Raw genomic sequence first — 17,968 nt, forward strand, 5'->3', positions numbered from 1 at the left:
AAGACTATCAATTAGACACGTTCTAGAGCGTAACTCAAGATCTGTTAGGATCTATATATAAAAATAACACTTTATTATCATTTATCACGTTTTTGTTATTAAAGTCAGCAGAATTCCAGTAAAACAAATTCCAGAGAAGCCCATCACATTCGTGGGCATAATCTTCTACGATGTCTCCCAGTTTTCATATCCCAGTTGCCGGAAAACTTCCAGTGTTGAGAACCTTTTAAGGTTCAACCAGATATACAATCATCAAAGGATGCTTACCACTCGGCTCCATGCTACAACGACGGCTCCGAGACTCATCATCCGAAGCCCATCCGAGGTTCACAGGGCTGGATCTCTGCCAAGTTGATGCCCCGCCTCAAGCAGAAACACGACCGTCTTGGCTCTGTTTACAGTCCCTCACACAAAAGTCGCGTGCTACTCTACCCGATCTGAGCATCCAAATCTCTTCCAATAGCGACAAAAAATAAAGATGGAAATGAAACAGCTGACGCGGTTGACACCTGCACCGCCCATCAATTGACCATGGAAACAGTGCGCTCCGAACAACCGATAGCCGCTGTCAAGCACAAGCCATGGCGGGCGGGGTTTCAATCGACACCTCAGATCTCAGCAACATTCATATGCGGTGAAGAATAAGGGACTTTCATGTTTTGGCGCTCGTAAAAAGCAGTACAGCCAAGCTGACATTTCTGAAACCAGGGCGTCAGCTGTACAGAGGCAGCCGCCGGAAGAGAGGACAGCCGGCTTGGTGCTCTACCAAAATCCCACTGAAACCGCCTGTGACCAGGGGTTGGGCGTGTTTGATCTCCCGTCTCACAATGCCACCTCAGGCACCACCCGGTTTCGCCTCAACCTGCTATTATGGCTGTGTTTATTAACAGAAACTATACGAGCAGAATATAACTCCATATCTGCGAGACCCTCGCTCTTTTTGGTCCTTTTCTTTTCCCGCGCACGTTGATCTGGTATCACGAAGCGACACGACTTTCATTTCGAATAATTCCATTCTTACGGTCTTTTTTATTAATTCTTTAATTTTAATTCAGACAGTTCAGCTCTGGCAGCATTCTCTTCGATAAAAAAGTCTCGCAAAAAATCTCTCAGTTTCCCGTCTTATCCGATATATCGAATGGCTTCAATGAATATGGAAGATGCCGCCTTGGATCTACAGCTCTCGCGAATCATTTCCGCCGTCGAACAGACCACGATATTCACAACCATTGTACCCAAGCCAACTGCCCAATCAGAGAGTACGGCAACTGCAGATTCACCTGTTGTTACAGTTACACAGGAAAGCAACTCAGATAATGGCTCGCCTGGTCAGCCTGGAACCAAGATCTTTGGAGCACTTGAGATTATCATTGCTCTTGGCGTGCTAGGTATGAGTCCCCGATCTCATTTAAAAGTACACATCTAACTGTCCCAGCTGGCGTATTGCTTCTCATCATGAGCATCATTCTATGTGACCGACGACGAAAATCCAAGCGAAAGCGAGCTGCTGAGAGATCTCAGAACAGAATGACAGACAAGAGTGCACCACTAGAAGGACACCAACCACCATCGGGAGCAGTGTTACCAGAGTCAATATGGCCCAGGATGGGGGATAAGAATCAAGCTGTTCATGATTACTGGCACAGTGAAACGTTACGGCAGAAACAAGGCTGGAATCAAGGACAACAAGCTGGCGTGCAACAGGGTCTACCTAGATATGGATAACCTCAATAGTCAATACGACATGTGCACGGGCAAATGGTACCTGAAGAGTGATTGGAGCCCTCGAGACCTGTGAGGGTGAGATGAACGAGCCTTGCCTGTTTTCTGCTCTGTTGTCGTAGATAACACTTGCTGGCGACTGGAAGGCGCAATTAAGTGTCGCTATGTTACAATACTGTAGTTACCGTACAAATTAAACCTTTGTAGGCCTCCAACAAGTAGTGTAATTTCAGAATTCGTTCATGGATGCATTACTGCGATATGTTGGTCAGCCGGCATTTGCTTTCACCCTCGCCGGTGAACTTGTAGGCGGCCGTTCGGTCACTGTCCCTTGAAAGTCTAATTCAAGTGTTATTCATTTGTGGGAGAGAATCTGCCTTGTAAGCCCAACGCCCGTTTCTGTGGCCGAGTTATGGCCAGACACAGTACGTCGGAGCAGTGTTGGCCCATGGAAAGGCCCGCCACCGTTGTATAGCCCAAAACCAACAAATTACAAGCATAAGAAAGTATTCTTTCAGCTAGGAATCTTCAGAATGATAAAAGACGTTGGGAGGGTTGCGGCGTGGAGGACATCTTGTGCCAGGCTGGCGCTTACAGCCCCTTTCGCAAGGTTCTCTGGGTGCTATCAGAAAAGGAGGCAGTCGGCAAGGCATTTTTTCGAATCACGTATATTTAATCTTTGAGCCTGAAGGGTGAATCCAGCTCATCAAAGATAAAGCAAGTTACCCGGCGACACTTGGAGACCTCAATAATACAACGCAATAGCGATCCCGCTCCCCAACCATACAATGAAGATGAGCGGTACTGCTGCAATTCGAATCGCGAAATCACTCAGTAAAAAGTCCATCATTCGACTAGTTTTATCATGGGGCCCGCAAGCTATAATGGGCCTACAGGCAATGTTTACTCAGCACAAGGGAAGGAAAGGCTGCGGTACAAAAGGAGATGACATACAAGGAGATACAGGAGGCTATACCAAAGCTTCTTGAAATTATCGAGCAGAAAGAGATTCGGCTAGTCCCCAACGCATTCAACTCTCACCCCGAATTCATTGCATGCTTCCAAGCCTCCGCCATTGCTGCTGTGCCTTTGATACTTCTGGACCTTACACAGTCCATCAGAAGAATCGGTGCCAGTCTCGATGAGATCAAATCCGAGCTTGCGATTTCAAACATAGCTAGGGTTCAAGGCTGGGCAGACGATGGCTTCGGGACATACGTCCACCGCTTTGTCCAAAACCAAATGGCACCGTTGGGGGGGCATACAAGGGGCACTAATCATTTCTTCTATGTGTGGAATCCTGATAGTGATTGGTATCCGGATTTCGAAGGAAGACAGAGAGAGGATCCGCTTGGTCCCAACTTTGGTGGCTATCATCACGACCTAGCCACGATTTGTCTCAGAATGAGAGCTGACAGACGAGCGCTAATTGCAGCCACTGAGTACGGAACGAGTGCGGTGTTCCATCTTATCATTCCGAGTTATTATCCAATTGTGATAGAAACGCCTATCATCTTCGCCGAGGATCTGTTTCCGCTCATCATTACCGGAGGCCGACATCGAGGCACGGATCTCGTTTGGTTCAACCTCGATGAGCGCTCAAGGTTTCCGAGTCCACAGCTCGAATTCATCGGCTTTTTGCCCCCAGTTAAGAATGATTTGGGTATAGGCGCTGCTGTAACCTTTCTGGGTTGTTGTTTTGGCTGTGTAGCTTCCGGGGTCGCAGCAGTCGCGTTCCCGCCTTGCGCCCCTGTTGCAGACGTCGTTCTCGCCTCATGCTGGACCACCTGGTTAGCGTCGGGTTTGGTGGGCAATGCAGCGCAAGTATAGGAAAGCAGAGCGAGAAATGAGGTACATGTTTTGGGAAATGCACTATTCCTGAGTTAGATGGATTTTCAGTTGTCGCGACGTTTCGGGCATGTTTTCTTCCCATTCTGAGACTAAGACTACGATTATCACTCTAAGCTGAAGGTGGGACTGTGAAGTTAGCTGTTTGGTCATCATATGTAATGGATTAGTTTGAGAATATGCTTGCTGAGGAAAATTGAAATTTGTGTACGGTGATTGAAAGCAAGGCCCACAGCCATATCTCAATTTCATTCAGTATTACTAACAAAAACTATCATAACAGTTGTGTAACTGCCTCTAAAGTTAGTACTTCCTCAGACCATAGATAAGGAAACTCACGTTGCTCCCGCTACTGCTAATTCAACCGTTTTGGCATTGGTTAACAGAGACATGCAGTAGATAAATGTAGCAGTCGATATTATCATGATGGGCAATCTAGCCGATTGACTATCAATCATGTTGCAAATCACAACTGGCGCCAATAGCAAAAACACAATAAGCGGGCTCAAGATCGCTCGAGCTATCCTCATCGTCGAGGAACGAGAGAAGATTTGAACGTGTGGATCGTTGGAAATATTCTCAGAATTCTGGGGTCGTGTTAGTCTGGAACAGTCGATCTGTAATCTTTTTACTTTGGTAAGCCGACGGACAACTTTATCACACACATTCCTTTCTAACCATGCTACAATCCCGTCTTCTCTGGGACATAAAGATAGTAAATCGTCACTGTTCTTGAGGAACATCGTTTCACTTCTGGCAATGCAACTAGTCCGGGATAGCCACCGTTGAAGACTGGAAACGTACTTGTCATGAGGTGACTCATATTTCAAGGACCGCTGAGTTCCATCCAGAAGCTCGTCTTCGGCAAAATTAGCTAGTTGATTCTTGCAGCGATCAAGCGAAACTCGTACCGTAGGCTGAGAGAGCAGAACGTAATTTGGTGGTGACCACAGATCGATCTGAGTTTCTGTCGTCACGGCGAGATGCCAAGAACAGAGGACTCTTTTCCGTCTTGTCTATGTGATCTAGTTGTTCTTCAAGCTCAACTATCTCATCTTGAGTGAGAAGTAAGAGACGCGTTCGAAGATCCAAGAAATGTCTGTATATCTGAAAAGAACTATGCCCGGCCATCAAGGCGGAGAATCGCGGGTATCCTTTTCGACGGTCTTCGACTATAGTAACGGCAGTCGAACATCACTCCCCAATGAAGCAAATATATATCAAGCTATGATAATGACTTACTTGTAATTCTTTCGGTATGGCTCCCCAAGCCAGAAGCTTGATAGTTCTGAGATTTCAGGCTGGAAGCTCCTGGAACCCGCCAAGAGGAAGCCCATGTCATAACCGACCTGGAAAATGTCGATTTGGCTGTGGTCTCTGACGATCCCAGTTCGATATCATTGGTCATTTTGTATCAAGATTCCAGATACATGAGTTTATTACGTAACGTGTTGATGTATCTTATCAATGTTCTGGAAATACATTTATAACTTCTGGTTGATGACTGATCACATATAGCCAAGGTAGTGTATGAAGGAATCAAGGATGGCTAGATGTCAGATAACTCTGTGGCTTGGGGGCTTCATGAGGCGAGCCGTCGACTGAGGGGTAAGAGGCTGGAGAAGATGGATCAAGAAGGGTATAGTAGAGGTGTAAGTGATGATGCTCTCAGCAATTTGGTTATCAGGGAGCCTGCGATTCACGGAGTTAGATGGGAAAGAAGACGAGATCGGAATAGAGTAAATATTAAAGGCATGTCGACATCTTTGGGGACAAGGTGGAAGATATTCCAGAAGCGTACGGGTGAGCAAGAACCTCATGTCCGGGGTCGAGACCAGGGGTCATTAGATGGTCTAGAGAGACTTCCTTAGCTATCCTGCGACACAAGATTGAGCCTTCACCGGCCTGGGTTCCGTTTATTCATTATGGTATCTAAACGGCGAGTAGCTTAAAGGCCAACGGCTTCAGTCATTTTCATGTTCTATACCTTGAAATTTCTTGACTCAGTTTAATATCAACTTTACTGCTCCATGGAATAATTCGAGTCTACCCCAACATCGAAAGCTTGTTTCGTGGAAAACAGGGGTGGTTCGATAAGCGGTATATAACAACCCACATTATAGAGCTGTCACTCTCGAATCTTTGATGACCTGCCTAAATAGAGGGGAATAAGATGGTCGATCGGGTGATCTGAGACGACCCTGGTAAAAGCCGGATGCTTAATCGACAGTCCGACACGTCGAGTATCTTGGTCCGAGCGGCTTAGATTTAATATCTGACCACTGCAGGGCTCGGAACCTGTCGGATTCAGCTTGCTACGCCTTTTTGGTGGTACAAGTCATACTCTCCGCAAGTGAGCTGTTATCTAACAGCGGTGCTTGCTATCGACATGCCTTTTCGGGGTGAAATACTCGTCGTGCTAGCAACGAAACCAATAACGTTGTCACTTGCAAGCCTCTCAATCCCCAGATGAAATTGACGGCATGGATCTTGAGGAAGAGTGGTGAGATGGAGTAGGCTACAGTTGATTATGGCTTGCATAATCATCCCGTAAGATTCCTTGGCCATACCAGCTCACAACGGTGAGGCTAATACGCGGGGTGCAGCTCATGTACCCTGCCGCAATTATTCTCGAATCTTCAACACCTAGCTGCGAAATTTTATAACAGCCAAGTACAGCATGTGCATCTAGACCGCCGGGATTTCTGTACAGGACTTGAACCGGGCCGACGATAGCCTTCCCGTCCCGCGGTGATACTCTGCTGATTGAAAGCGAACCTCAAGTAGGCTCGTCACTTTTGAAAAGAACATCATCTTCGGCTTTTTAGGAAAGGTGAAAGAGGGGATATACACAACTAGAGGAAACAGAGTATCATTTATACACCACTACGAAGAAAAAGCGTCTTGGCTATCACAGATATAGTGATACGGTGTTATGCCGGGATCTACGCGGTGACATAGTCATTTTACCCCGGATTTTCCCAACCACTCACAATCTGCCTAGTAAAGCCAAGCACCATAGCCAGCAAACACACACCCTTGGCTAATTCACTAGTCGTGGTTATTCCTTGGAACTCCGAAAGACTTTCTTTTTTCAGTCGTAGATCGAGGTCAAGTGAGCTATCGCCGAGACATCATGGTGCCATGGCATGCAATAGCCTGCCTCTTAATGGCTGCCACCTTTTACATCCGGTCTCCTTTCCCCCTGGTGGGTGTACCTGACAGCCAGGTAACATTTCTTTTTATGGCATGATCTGTCAACACCATGTGCAGAATCTCAGACAATATTACTGCAGAAAAAGTGTGTGTGCGGGGATTTATCTCGGGGTCGGAGGACGCCGCTGTTTGGGGATGACGGTCCGGACGGGCCAGCTGGATTGGTCTTGTGAAACGGAGGGTTTTATATATTGGTGCGGACTCGAGGATAAGAAGTCGTGCATGGAACGCAAGAACTGGCATTCTCTTGGCTCTTGGCTTTATTCTTTACTTAACAGACAAGACCCTCTTTGATAAACAAGCTTTTGTATCTCCATCTGCACAGCTTCTTTCAATGACCTTCTTCAAGACCAAGATGCCTGCACTTGACACTTCACCCGTGTCCTCACCCGTTCTCTATCCATCAGTCACGTCCGACTTTGAAGCTGCGAATCGCAAATATGCAGCAAAGTTTACCCAGTCCCACTTACCATCTCCGCCCCGTCGGTAAGTGATCTAACACCCGTACCCTAGGATCGAGGGCCTAACATTTACCCAGAAAGGTAGCAGTGGTAGCGTGCATGGACAGCAGATTGGACGTTGAAAAAGTACTGGGTCTAGACCTTGGCGATGCCCATGTCATCCGAAATGGTACGTACCCCAATTCTCTTGTCTCCCCTGCAAAGCTGACAGTTACAGCTGGCGGTCGTGCTGTCGAAGCGCTTCGATCAATCTTGATTTCTCAGCAGATGCTGGGCACGCGTGAGATTATTGTCATGCACCATGTAAGACCGCCTCATTCCATTTTGTTCGATATTTTCCATTCCCACGGCAATATCATAAGGCCATATTTTCAGCTGCCCCCCCATGGAAGATAGTGACCGGCCCGGCTGACACCCCACGCTTCTAGACCGGCTGCGGCATGCAGAGCTTCTCCGACACAGATTTCCGGTCCAAGATCAGACGAGAACTAAAGGAAGACGTGGACCACATGGCGTTTCTTCCGTTCTCTGATTTGTGGCAGAGTGTTATTGATGACGTTGCCTTCTTGCGCAAGAGCCCATTGATTTTGGATGTTCCGATTACTGGATATGTTTATGATGTCAAGACGGGTCGGATTGAGCAGGTTGATGAGAGGGCTGATTCTGAATGCTCTAGCCCTTAGGGCTTTTTCTAGCATGCAAATATGTAGGATATCTATTCGGGAAAGCGAGCGAGCGTTTGAAGTCATTTAGTTTAAAGGTATTGCCAGGCCTAGCCGATGAAGCGAGTATATGGCTGCAAGTAACTGCAGGGATAAGTCTCAGTCAGACGCAAAGGAGACCAACACAGGAATGAAAAGGGTTACTGCATGGATAGTCTATAGGTTAACAGAGCCGGCAGTACAATATACAGCCTTTGATTTCTTGAAATGGCCTTTCCAGTCGCTTTTGATTGAGAAGAAAACTTAAATTGTCATAGCAACAACGTTTAAATGAAGGATACTCCGTACAGTCTGTACAACCCTACGCCTGTACTACTGCGGGGTACTTCCAAGCCATCCATGCAATCCATGACTGGAATCCACTCATCAAAATCGTCACAATCCCGACCAATATTGAGATACCAACAGCCAGCAGAGCAATAGAGAAAGCATTACCATCGGTACTTCTACGGTCAAACCAACGTTCCAGTTTGTTTTTTGGTGGCCGTCTCTTCGCAAGCTCATACAACCTGGCAATCCGCTCTCCCCAGTACATGTATCTCACTCCCTTGTGGAAGACATTGTAGCCGTCGTACTCGCAACATTCAGGGTCAAAGCCGTTCCTACTAATCAGATTTCGGAGGATCTTCTCAGACCGATGATCTGTGAGAGGGAAGAGGATGTCTTGCAACGAATGTAAAGTCTCAAACAGGAGCTGGGGCGGCAGAGTTCCACTGCCATCAATATTAGCTACGGAATGATTCTCCCGTTTGTAATAGGTAACTTGAATGAGCATACCGGCCTAGACTTTCTAGCGCAGTTATATCTAGAGGACTCGCATGACTTTGAAACTGCTCTAAATGTGCTTTCAAGTAGGCCACCTGATGGAAGAGATAGAGCGTGTTATCTTTCTCATTGAGAAGAAGGTGGCATGAAAGGTCATTTGTTGGCAGAAAGCAGATCCCCAGCCTTTTTTTCAGCTTCCAAGCTTTGAGCTTTGACTTGTGGCCAATGATGTCCTCAAACCTTTTGTATGATTGATCGGGGGCACAGGGAATTGATCTTTCGATGAACGAAACAAATGACTCTTGTGGTAGCCATGAAGTGGGACGGTATCCTCTAAGCACGAAGTTTGCAGGGTGCCATTCTTGAGCCGCCGAGTCAATCATCACCATTGCTTGTACTGCCCTGTTTATGATGTTGCCGACATTCTGTCCAATCGCCCGATTCTCATGAGATATTTGGGTCATGGTCTCTTGTCTTGTCTTTTCTATGTTATTTCTGAGCAGTATGGCGGTTGATAGCACATGCTGATGGGTAGGTGAGGAGGAAATATAATTGCAACTAAATGTGCTTTCCTTGAGAGATAGTTCGTCGAAGAGCGTGAAGTAAGCTTCAAACTTGCCCTTCCTTCCGAGAAGTTTGAGAGAAATCTCATCTTGCTCCTCGGGCGTTGTTAGTCTCATTTTTTGCGAGAAGGAAAATGGTATGAGCCGCATCTCACGTTCCCGAGGATCAGGGCATTAAATATTCGTTTACCAGGCCAATATTCAACGGAATTGCTACCTGCACTTGATCCCACCACTCCAAGGTTCGCCCAGTTCGCCTGTCAGCATTGCCTCAAGGACCACAAATCCTAATCTGACCGCACACATATTTCGATATTCGATTGGCCGCCCGTCAAGCCTCGTTGGGTATCAATACATAATCACAATTACAATGTGATTCTTAGTTGAGCCTCAAAGCTCTAAGTGACGGAGAGTTACCATATGTCGCCCCATCAGTTATCGATCTCTGAACATCTTTCTTTGACATCATTCAGCCTCCAGCAATCAGACATGCGTCCATACCATGGTATGGGGGCTTCCAAGTGACGAGAACACCTCTTTCAAGGATAGGCTTGCACTCAAGTTCAAGACTTTATTTGAGAAGGGTTTTCGGAAGAAGAAAGGCTCCGAGGTAATCCAACCTCTGCAGGATCCTATAAACATCCATCGAACATACCTTTCCCAGAGCTTGAGACGATCGCACCGAAGAGTCGCTCGTCAAGCATTCTTATCATCTCAGTCGATACAGTCACAATCTTTTGAACAGTGCGCAGCAGCACCTCAGGTGTTTCAGCGATCCTCAAATTACACTGGCATACTACCCACTGCAGATTCTTCCCGCCAACAGACAAACACAGGCGTCAAGGCGCTGCCTCAAAGTCGCAATATGATTTTTTACGACCTTCCGGTGTCCTCGACGCACTTCTCAGCAGAAGAGTTCCGGAAAAGGTGTGAATACGTCACGAATGAACTGAGGAAGGTCGTCGCTGAACATAATGAACTTCGTATGTGCGGTCGACATATTAACTATAGTCGCCATATGATTGGCGACTCGAGGGATACAGCCGTACCCTCTATACTTATAGAGTGTCGAAAACGAGATCTCAAGATGTTGAGAGAGCTCTTTAACAAGCACGCTGCGGCACTCTGTTGTCGCAAGGACTCAAACTGGCCTACCCTAGTCCATCACGACCTCCCATCGTCAAAACCGTCATTCCAACTTATCTATTTACCGCACCCATATCACCCTACAATACAACACGCTGCAAAAACTTCAGTAGCTGTCAGCAACTCATCCAGAGATACCTTCTGCGGTTCTCTAGTCCAGTATGAGGGTCGCACAGCCACCATCGGCCTGACAATTATTGTAGATGGCATAAGTCACATGATGACTGTCGACCATCTTTTCAATAACAGCATGGGAGATGAAAATTCGCTTTTCACTAGTGGCGATGAGCCAGTTCATCGCAGCAGCTCTAGCGGGGAGTCAACAGGTGCGCGTCAGAACACTTCTGTCATTCCACCAAATCCCCATCCAGATCAGGAAAAACAAAACTTGGACTTTGGTCATAGCAGTGCGCATGAAAGTGCAGCAGAAGAAAGCCTCAGTGCGTCGCACACGAAGGAACTCCCCCAATCTCGTCTTGCCGAGTGCTTGGTGGGCCAACCCGTTCCTCTCCCACATACCTTGGACCCCCCAGCACCATACCTGGACTGGGCATTCGTCGAGTTGAACGACTCTTCAGCGAGCTTCCAACTACCTAACATCATCAACCTAGACTCTATTTCGAGTCCCGTACTCCTTCACCAAGTGTCGAAACAACCCTCGTCTCATACCACATCGGTGTACATGATTTCTGGAATAAATGGCACAAGAAAGGGCCGCCTATTTGGTGGCCTCAGTGAGCTTGGCCCACTACAGGATCGAAGTCCATGTAGAGCCTGGAAAATGGTACTAGATTCCGATCAAGGTGAGAGATGTGTCTGAGTCTTGCTCAACTGTGACTAAGTCGATATGTTAGGTCTCGGCCCAGGAGAATGCGGCTCAATCGTTGTTGACCAGGCTACTTTCGATATATATGGCCATGTTGTCGGATCAAACATTATTGGTGATGTTTTTGTTGTTCCACTTCCAGACACTATTGAACAAATCCGAGTTGCTTTTAATGCAACCACTGTGACTCTACCCTCACAGAACCTTATCCTGCCACTTTGCAACTGGCCTGAAGATACCATGACTACCCAGGCAAGACGTTCTACTATCAAACCACGGCCAACCACCGCACTCAATCATCTTAACCCAATTCACCCAAAATCCTCTTTGAGATCTTCCTCAATGGCACAGACATGGAAATTTCCGGAAGATCCGAGAGGCCACCGCCGCCAATTCAATGGGTCTCAAAGAATGTTTTATCCAGAAAAGGAGGGCACTTCGTACCTAGAAACATTGAAAGAATCAGGACTCTTGGATGACGGAACAGAAGTTCCGGCTCTTTTGCTCGACTATCCGAGTTCAAGATCTACAGAACGTAGCATAGAGCGTATTGAAGACTTTTGCTGTGGTGCTTCATTCGCTCTAGACAATTTTGTATCACACCCACTTGGCTCAAGTCTATCCGCCAGCTCAGATACCAGCACGAAGCCAACTGCCACGGATTCGAGAATGGAAATCCCCTATTTTGCGGTTGTCACTGATTTAGATTGGTGCCAGAATACACATTCCTATATCAGTCGAGACAAACCACTTGCATCAAGCCTCAGGCTAAATGAGATTCTGAAAGAAAAGGTGTGTACTTAGGAGTCTTTCATTAACATGTGGAGAGGACTTGTGACTTATCCTTTCACAGCGATTTCATCACACAGGCCTAGGCCCAGGCTTGATGAGGCAAATCAGAAGAATGTAGGCAACGGATAGGCATCACAACGTGTCACTGAGCTAATAGCTTGAAACAGTTATATCCATAACCCAGATGGCGCTAGTATTCTGGCTCTCATGAGGACTATGTCCTGCCGCCAAGTAGCCATTCTCCGTCCGATAATTATGTCCTATGTCACGACAAACATCGACCCGTACATACAGATCAATGAAATTGTAAGTTAATATAGCATTGAAACTATAGAACACTTTGACCAATAACTTAATAATATAGCAATGGTGGGGATCATGTCAGCATCATCTCAGGTTTCAATTTCCCTTCTTTAAACTCGTTTCTGAAAGTTATAATGATCCCCGAACCATGTCCAAGGCGGGAGAGCCATTCAGAACTCGATTGAGCCTTTCATTTCTTACCCAATGCTCTGGGGAGACGTTGTTGAGCCAACATGGACAAGTCACTCTCTGTGAATCGGTAATCTCATTTGGGATCGCTGTACATAGCATTGATTACTGGGACGTATACTGCTTTGAAGAAGGTGACGCGGACATGTCGATTTTTGGATTTGACTTCGAAGACCAAGAATCCGGTTCCGAAAGCGATTTCCAAATGCCCGAAGAAATGCTCAGACACTCCCCCCGAACCTATTTTCTTCATGCCATGAATTTAAGTCTTGATCGGGTCCTGGACCAGCACGCCGAGATTTTGGAAGTCTTCCAGGATTTCATCAAGGGGCGAGGGCGTTACTCATCGGTAAGTCTGTTCTCTGGAAACCCCATGATATCATAAATAAGATTTGGAAACGTATTAACTATCTCCCAGAAAAGTGCTAAACAACGCAATGGATCTGCACACAACAACCGTCAGCTAAAAGAGGTCATCTGTCAACTGCTCCATTCGGTAACAGTTCTGACACGCAATGTTCAAGAATTCTTATCAAATGATCCCAGAAAGGACCTTGAGGGTGTCCCTCACGGCGGTGGTTTTGTGGATGGGAGTAAGCCAAATGATATGGAAACACTCCTACGTCGCATACATACGTTATGCAGCCGGTTGCGGGACATTCAGCTCGCCTACCAACAACTGGAAGTTCAGATAACTTCAGGAAGTCGTGAACAGGAAGTCCGTGATAGATATATCCATAAAATCACGGTTGCAGCATTTGCCCTAGCAATTCTCAACCTTATAGCCCAGATTGTAATGGGTAGGCCTAGTAGCAACTAATTATCTTCTCACTACTGAGAGATAGCTTCATTAAATTGATGAATCAATGTGCTCCGTCTTCCTCCGCTTACACCACGTCGAGTTATTTATTGTCTTTATCGTCGTATTATATCTTTTATCACGAAACTTTATCCTTGTGTAACCTTAACCAGTTGATCGGAGGCAGATACCGAGCATCAATACCACCATTCTACAGCATTCTCAGCCTCCGAAACACGGATCAAATACGAAAACCTTAATTGTTGATAAGTAAAATATGCCTTCATGCTTCTGTCAACTATGTAACATAGACTTCTGCTTTTTGACCACTGACGTAGTGGTCTGATCGTCATATCAGGCAGAATAAGACGATAGCCAAACGACACGTGACCGGCTGCGACAATTCGCGATTTGTATGTAGTCATCACGAACCAAGACATAGAACAAGGAGCCATGTGGCAGACACACTATCATATCAAAGTGTGCCTGATAAGCTAACTACAGGATATTGTCATAATAAACAAGACCGATACCGCAACCGCCTGAGGTACAGATAATCCTAAGCCGTCTTTGTAGGCTGCCTACCATCGAAAGTAATGTAATATTTTGTTTTCACTTCAGTCCTGGTTGGAAATGAGACCTTCTAGTAATGATTAGGCCTTAATCACCGGTAGCGAGGTTGTTGGCTGAATGGGATCGTCCTGCCTAAATTACCGAGCTGCATGTTTGATGAGGTTATCCTTTGATACGAACACTTAGACATTGTTCTATCAAGGAAGAATAGAAGAAAGAGCAATTTTCTATCCTTTTCGAAGCGTCTTTCATATATCGAAACAGGCAATATCATGGAAACTATTTCTTTTCCAACTCCTACCGATCATCTCGTTAGTACTTACCTTTCTACGTAGTCTTAGAAGTTGTGCTGCTTCTGTCACAAGCTGCTGAGACATGGCAAAGTTAAAAACCATTATCATTGATGGGATTCAGTCATGACTGATAATCTGATTACTACAAAGTGCCGAAACATGAATCATTTGACGTAACGTTGAGGTGTCCATGTTTGTGGTATTCCTAAATAGGCCTAGAGGATCCACGTTACGTACGGTTCGTGTTAGTAACTACAGAAGGCCAAATCGATATCTATGCCAAAATTCATCTTTTAGTAGGCCGACCCTATACTGTATAGTGCTATAGTTAATATTCCTTATAATTTAATATAAGTAGGGTAAATATAGGTCTAACTAATTATAGCCCTTTACTTAAGAGGGTTATATAGCTTTATATAACTTTATAATAGTTATTATTAATCTTAAGTTTAGCTTTATTTTTATTCCTTAAATCTATTATGCCTTATAAGGTAAGAAATCCTTACTTTTAGTATATTATATCTACCTGCAATTGCCTTTTATAACCTAATATATACTTTATTAAATTTATATACTTTAGAGCTTTATTTTTATTTTACTTTAAAGTAATTTAAAGTATATTTCCCTTTTAATTTTATATTTAAAATTAAATTATTAAGGTACTAAACTTTAGCCTATATTAACCCTTTTTTTACCTTACTTTTATACCTTTTTATACCTTTATATTATATTAATTAAAGTTATATAATTAAAGGCTTTATTTTTATATCTCTTTTATCTTTTATTCTTTATATTTTAATATACTATATAAATAACTTAAGGTTAATATTTAATTAAAAGACCTATTTAGATATTATAAAGACCTATATAATTTTATAATATTATACCTTTCTATAAAACTATAAAGGCTAAAAAGGAGCATTTAGCCTATAAAGCTAAAGAAGCCTATTTTATAAAGAAGGTTAAAGCTAAGTATATTACTATAAAGAAGGCTAAAGTTAAGTATATTACTATTAAGAAGGCTAAAGCTAATTATATTACTACTAAAAAGGCTAAAGAGAAATATATTACCTTTAAGAAAAAGCTTAAAGCTAACTATATTACTATTTAGAAGAAAAAGGCTAAAGAAGTCTATATTATTACTAAAAAGTTTAAAGTAAAGTATATTAAATTAAAGTAGTATTATAATAAGCTTATAAAAATACTTACTTATATTAAGAAAGAAATAGATAATAAAGCTTTTAAAGAGGATTGTATTATTAAGAAGGAGTAATTTAAATATTAGCTATATATCCTTAAATGTAATAATAATAAAGACTATAGAGCTATAAAGGAAGCTCTATAATGTAATTTTAGTGATTATACTTTTAAGTATTTAATTAAGAAGGTTAATAGGATTTCTATCCTTACTTTTAATTATAAGGCTAAATGCCTTTTTATAAACCTATAGTTAACTATTTAGGTATATATAAATGTATTAAAGAATTATTTTTATAAAGGCCTTATATATATAAAGTTTAATAAAAATAAAGTAAGATATTTAATTACTTTTTATTTTATATTATATTATATTAATTTATATAGCTTTTTAAAAAGCTTAATTTACTTTTTTTATATAAAAAGAAAGGTAAAAACCTTAAGGCTAAATATATATTTAAATTTTTATTATAAAATGCTAATATTATACTTTACTATTTATATAGATTTATAATACCTAAATTGCTTTTATATAATAAGTATATATTTAGTAATAATGCTCTTACCTATTGCTATATTATAGCTCTATTTAAGGGCTGTGTTAATTGCCTTTAGAACTATTTAGGACTAAACTGTAGCTATATTAGAGATATATACTTATAGTGCCTTATATATCTCTATATTAACTTATTTAATAGTAACTCCTAAGAAATATAAGGCTATATTTAATGCTATTTTTATTATTAATAGTAGTAGTAGCTCTTTATTTAATAGTAAAGAGGACTTTATAGATATATTAAAGGACTTTATTAAAAAGGAGTATTATAGATTCTCTTAATTCTTTTATAAGGTTATTAACTATAAGAAGAAGAAGAAGAAGTTTAAGGGTAAGGGTAAGTTTAAATTTAAAAAGGTAAAGGGCAATAAATAAGGTATTTTAATTTTATATATAATTATTTAAAATAGTATTAACTTCTTCTAGCTATTTATAATTAATTTTTAAGTCTTTATTTTTATAAGGATATAGCTTATAGATTATAAATTATAATTAGTATTATAGGTATATAAAGCATTATAGAGCATTATAGGCTACTATAGATAACTATAGGGCATATAAAGTATTATAATACCTAATAGTAAAAGTTTAATATTTTTATTAATTTACTTTATTAATTAATTATATCTTTAAATTATATTTATAATAAATATATATATAGATCTTATAGTACCTTATAGCACCTTATAGCACCTTATAGTTCTTTATTATAAGTAATTTTAAATATTTTTTTTAGTATTACTAGCTATAGTTAATATAATATACTTATATATTATATTTTAAGGCTATATACTATAGTATAAGGCTATATATTATTCTTTGCAGTCTTATTTTAAGCCTTTTAATATAAATTTATTTTTTTATATTATATTAATCTTTCTTTTAACCTTATAATAAGCTCTAGAGGGTATCTCTTTATTAACCTTAATGCTTTCTGTATTTAAATTAAATAATAAAAGTATTATAACTAAATAACTATAGATAATATTATATAGTATATTTTAATTAAGTTTAATATTTTTACCTTTTATAAAGTATTATATTAATATTTTTAAATTTAGTAGTTAAATTAAATAATATTTAATATAATTTAGGCCTAAATAGAAGATATTAAGGCATTATAAAATTATATTAAAGAGCTTTTCTTTAAAAATATTCTTAAGGATAAAAATATTCTTTTTTAGTTATAAAAGGAAGGCTTTATAGTAACTAATAGGGGGCTAATTAAAATATAATAAAGCCTTAGCCTTTTATAGTATTAAATCTTTAAGTAAAAAGAGAAGTAATTTATTAAATTGCACTATTTCTTTAAAAATAATACCTTATTAAATACTAAGCTATAATTATTTAGTTAGATATATCTTTATATTTATATTTAATAAAAATAGCTATCTTTAAATTAATAGGCACTATATGAAATATTTTATAACTTTATGCCTATAAATATAATTAATTAATAGAATATAATATAATACTATTAAACTAGATAGATAGTACCTAGGCCTGACTTTATTTAATTAATTAATACTTATAATAAGTTAAAGGTATAAAGGATTAAAATATATATATTAATTAATATATACTTACAGTATATTATATAGCTATATATTAGTATATTAGCTAATATATTATAAAGTATACTTAAGTAATACCTTTATATTTTAGAGAATTAAGAGAGTATACCTTTTATTATTTAATTAAATTATAGTAATAAGACTCTTATAATAGCTAGGGCTTATTTTTACCTTTTATAAGCACAAAGCTCCCTATAGGCTATTACAGCTTAATAGATATAATTTTATAATTATTAGATATATAGTAAAAGTATATATAATAAAAAGATTAAGAGTTAGTAACATTAACTTAGTAATAGTTAAGTAAGGCATTAGTATATATATATATATATATATATATATATATATATATATACTATAGTATAGTTAGTAAGTTAAAGTTAATATAGTATACGTATAGTTATTTACTTATTATTACTTAAT

At 40.8% G+C, this 17,968-nt stretch overlaps 7 protein-coding genes; 5 read left to right on the forward strand and 2 right to left on the reverse strand.

Moving 5' to 3' along the window:
• Positions 1-1,153: 1,153 nt before the first annotated feature.
• Positions 1,154-1,725, forward strand: FFUJ_06991 (uncharacterized protein; the record flags this gene model as incomplete). XM_023577193.1 has 2 exons in its annotated part: positions 1,154-1,388; positions 1,436-1,725. The coding sequence occupies 2 exons, from the start codon at positions 1,154-1,156 to the stop codon at positions 1,723-1,725; spliced, it is 525 nt and encodes a 174-aa protein (XP_023430300.1).
• Positions 1,726-2,667: 942 nt separating this feature from the next.
• On the forward strand, positions 2,668-3,552 carry FFUJ_06992 (uncharacterized protein; the record flags this gene model as incomplete). Its single annotated transcript, XM_023577194.1, has 1 exon — positions 2,668-3,552. The coding sequence occupies one exon, from the start codon at positions 2,668-2,670 to the stop codon at positions 3,550-3,552; it is 885 nt and encodes a 294-aa protein (XP_023430301.1).
• A 544-nt stretch (positions 3,553-4,096) lies between these two features.
• Positions 4,097-4,978, reverse strand: FFUJ_06993 (uncharacterized protein; the record flags this gene model as incomplete). XM_023577196.1 has 4 exons in its annotated part: positions 4,097-4,157; positions 4,375-4,429; positions 4,482-4,742; positions 4,813-4,978. 4 exons carry the CDS (start codon positions 4,976-4,978, stop codon positions 4,097-4,099), a joined length of 543 nt encoding a protein of 180 aa, XP_023430302.1.
• Positions 4,979-7,141: 2,163 nt separating this feature from the next.
• On the forward strand, positions 7,142-7,930 carry FFUJ_06994 (related to carbonic anhydrase; the record flags this gene model as incomplete). XM_023577197.1 has 4 exons in its annotated part: positions 7,142-7,272; positions 7,325-7,416; positions 7,465-7,550; positions 7,676-7,930. The coding sequence occupies 4 exons, from the start codon at positions 7,142-7,144 to the stop codon at positions 7,928-7,930; spliced, it is 564 nt and encodes a 187-aa protein (XP_023430303.1).
• A 340-nt stretch (positions 7,931-8,270) lies between these two features.
• On the reverse strand, positions 8,271-9,414 carry FFUJ_06995 (uncharacterized protein; the record flags this gene model as incomplete). XM_023577198.1 has 2 exons in its annotated part: positions 8,271-8,682; positions 8,747-9,414. The coding sequence occupies 2 exons, from the start codon at positions 9,412-9,414 to the stop codon at positions 8,271-8,273; spliced, it is 1,080 nt and encodes a 359-aa protein (XP_023430304.1).
• Positions 9,415-9,799: 385 nt separating this feature from the next.
• FFUJ_06996 (uncharacterized protein) lies at positions 9,800-12,073 on the forward strand (the record flags this gene model as incomplete). XM_023577199.1 has 2 exons in its annotated part: positions 9,800-11,246; positions 11,298-12,073. 2 exons carry the CDS (start codon positions 9,800-9,802, stop codon positions 12,071-12,073), a joined length of 2,223 nt encoding a protein of 740 aa, XP_023430305.1.
• Positions 12,074-12,698: 625 nt separating this feature from the next.
• On the forward strand, positions 12,699-13,248 carry FFUJ_06997 (uncharacterized protein; the record flags this gene model as incomplete). XM_023577200.1 has 3 exons in its annotated part: positions 12,699-12,902; positions 12,972-13,146; positions 13,199-13,248. The coding sequence occupies 3 exons, from the start codon at positions 12,699-12,701 to the stop codon at positions 13,246-13,248; spliced, it is 429 nt and encodes a 142-aa protein (XP_023430306.1).
• Positions 13,249-17,968: the final 4,720 nt, after the last annotated feature.

The sequence above is a fragment of the Fusarium fujikuroi genome, chromosome FFUJ_chr05 (assembly GCF_900079805.1).
Source record: "Fusarium fujikuroi IMI 58289 draft genome, chromosome FFUJ_chr05".
Classification (NCBI taxonomy): domain Eukaryota; kingdom Fungi; phylum Ascomycota; class Sordariomycetes; order Hypocreales; family Nectriaceae; genus Fusarium; species Fusarium fujikuroi.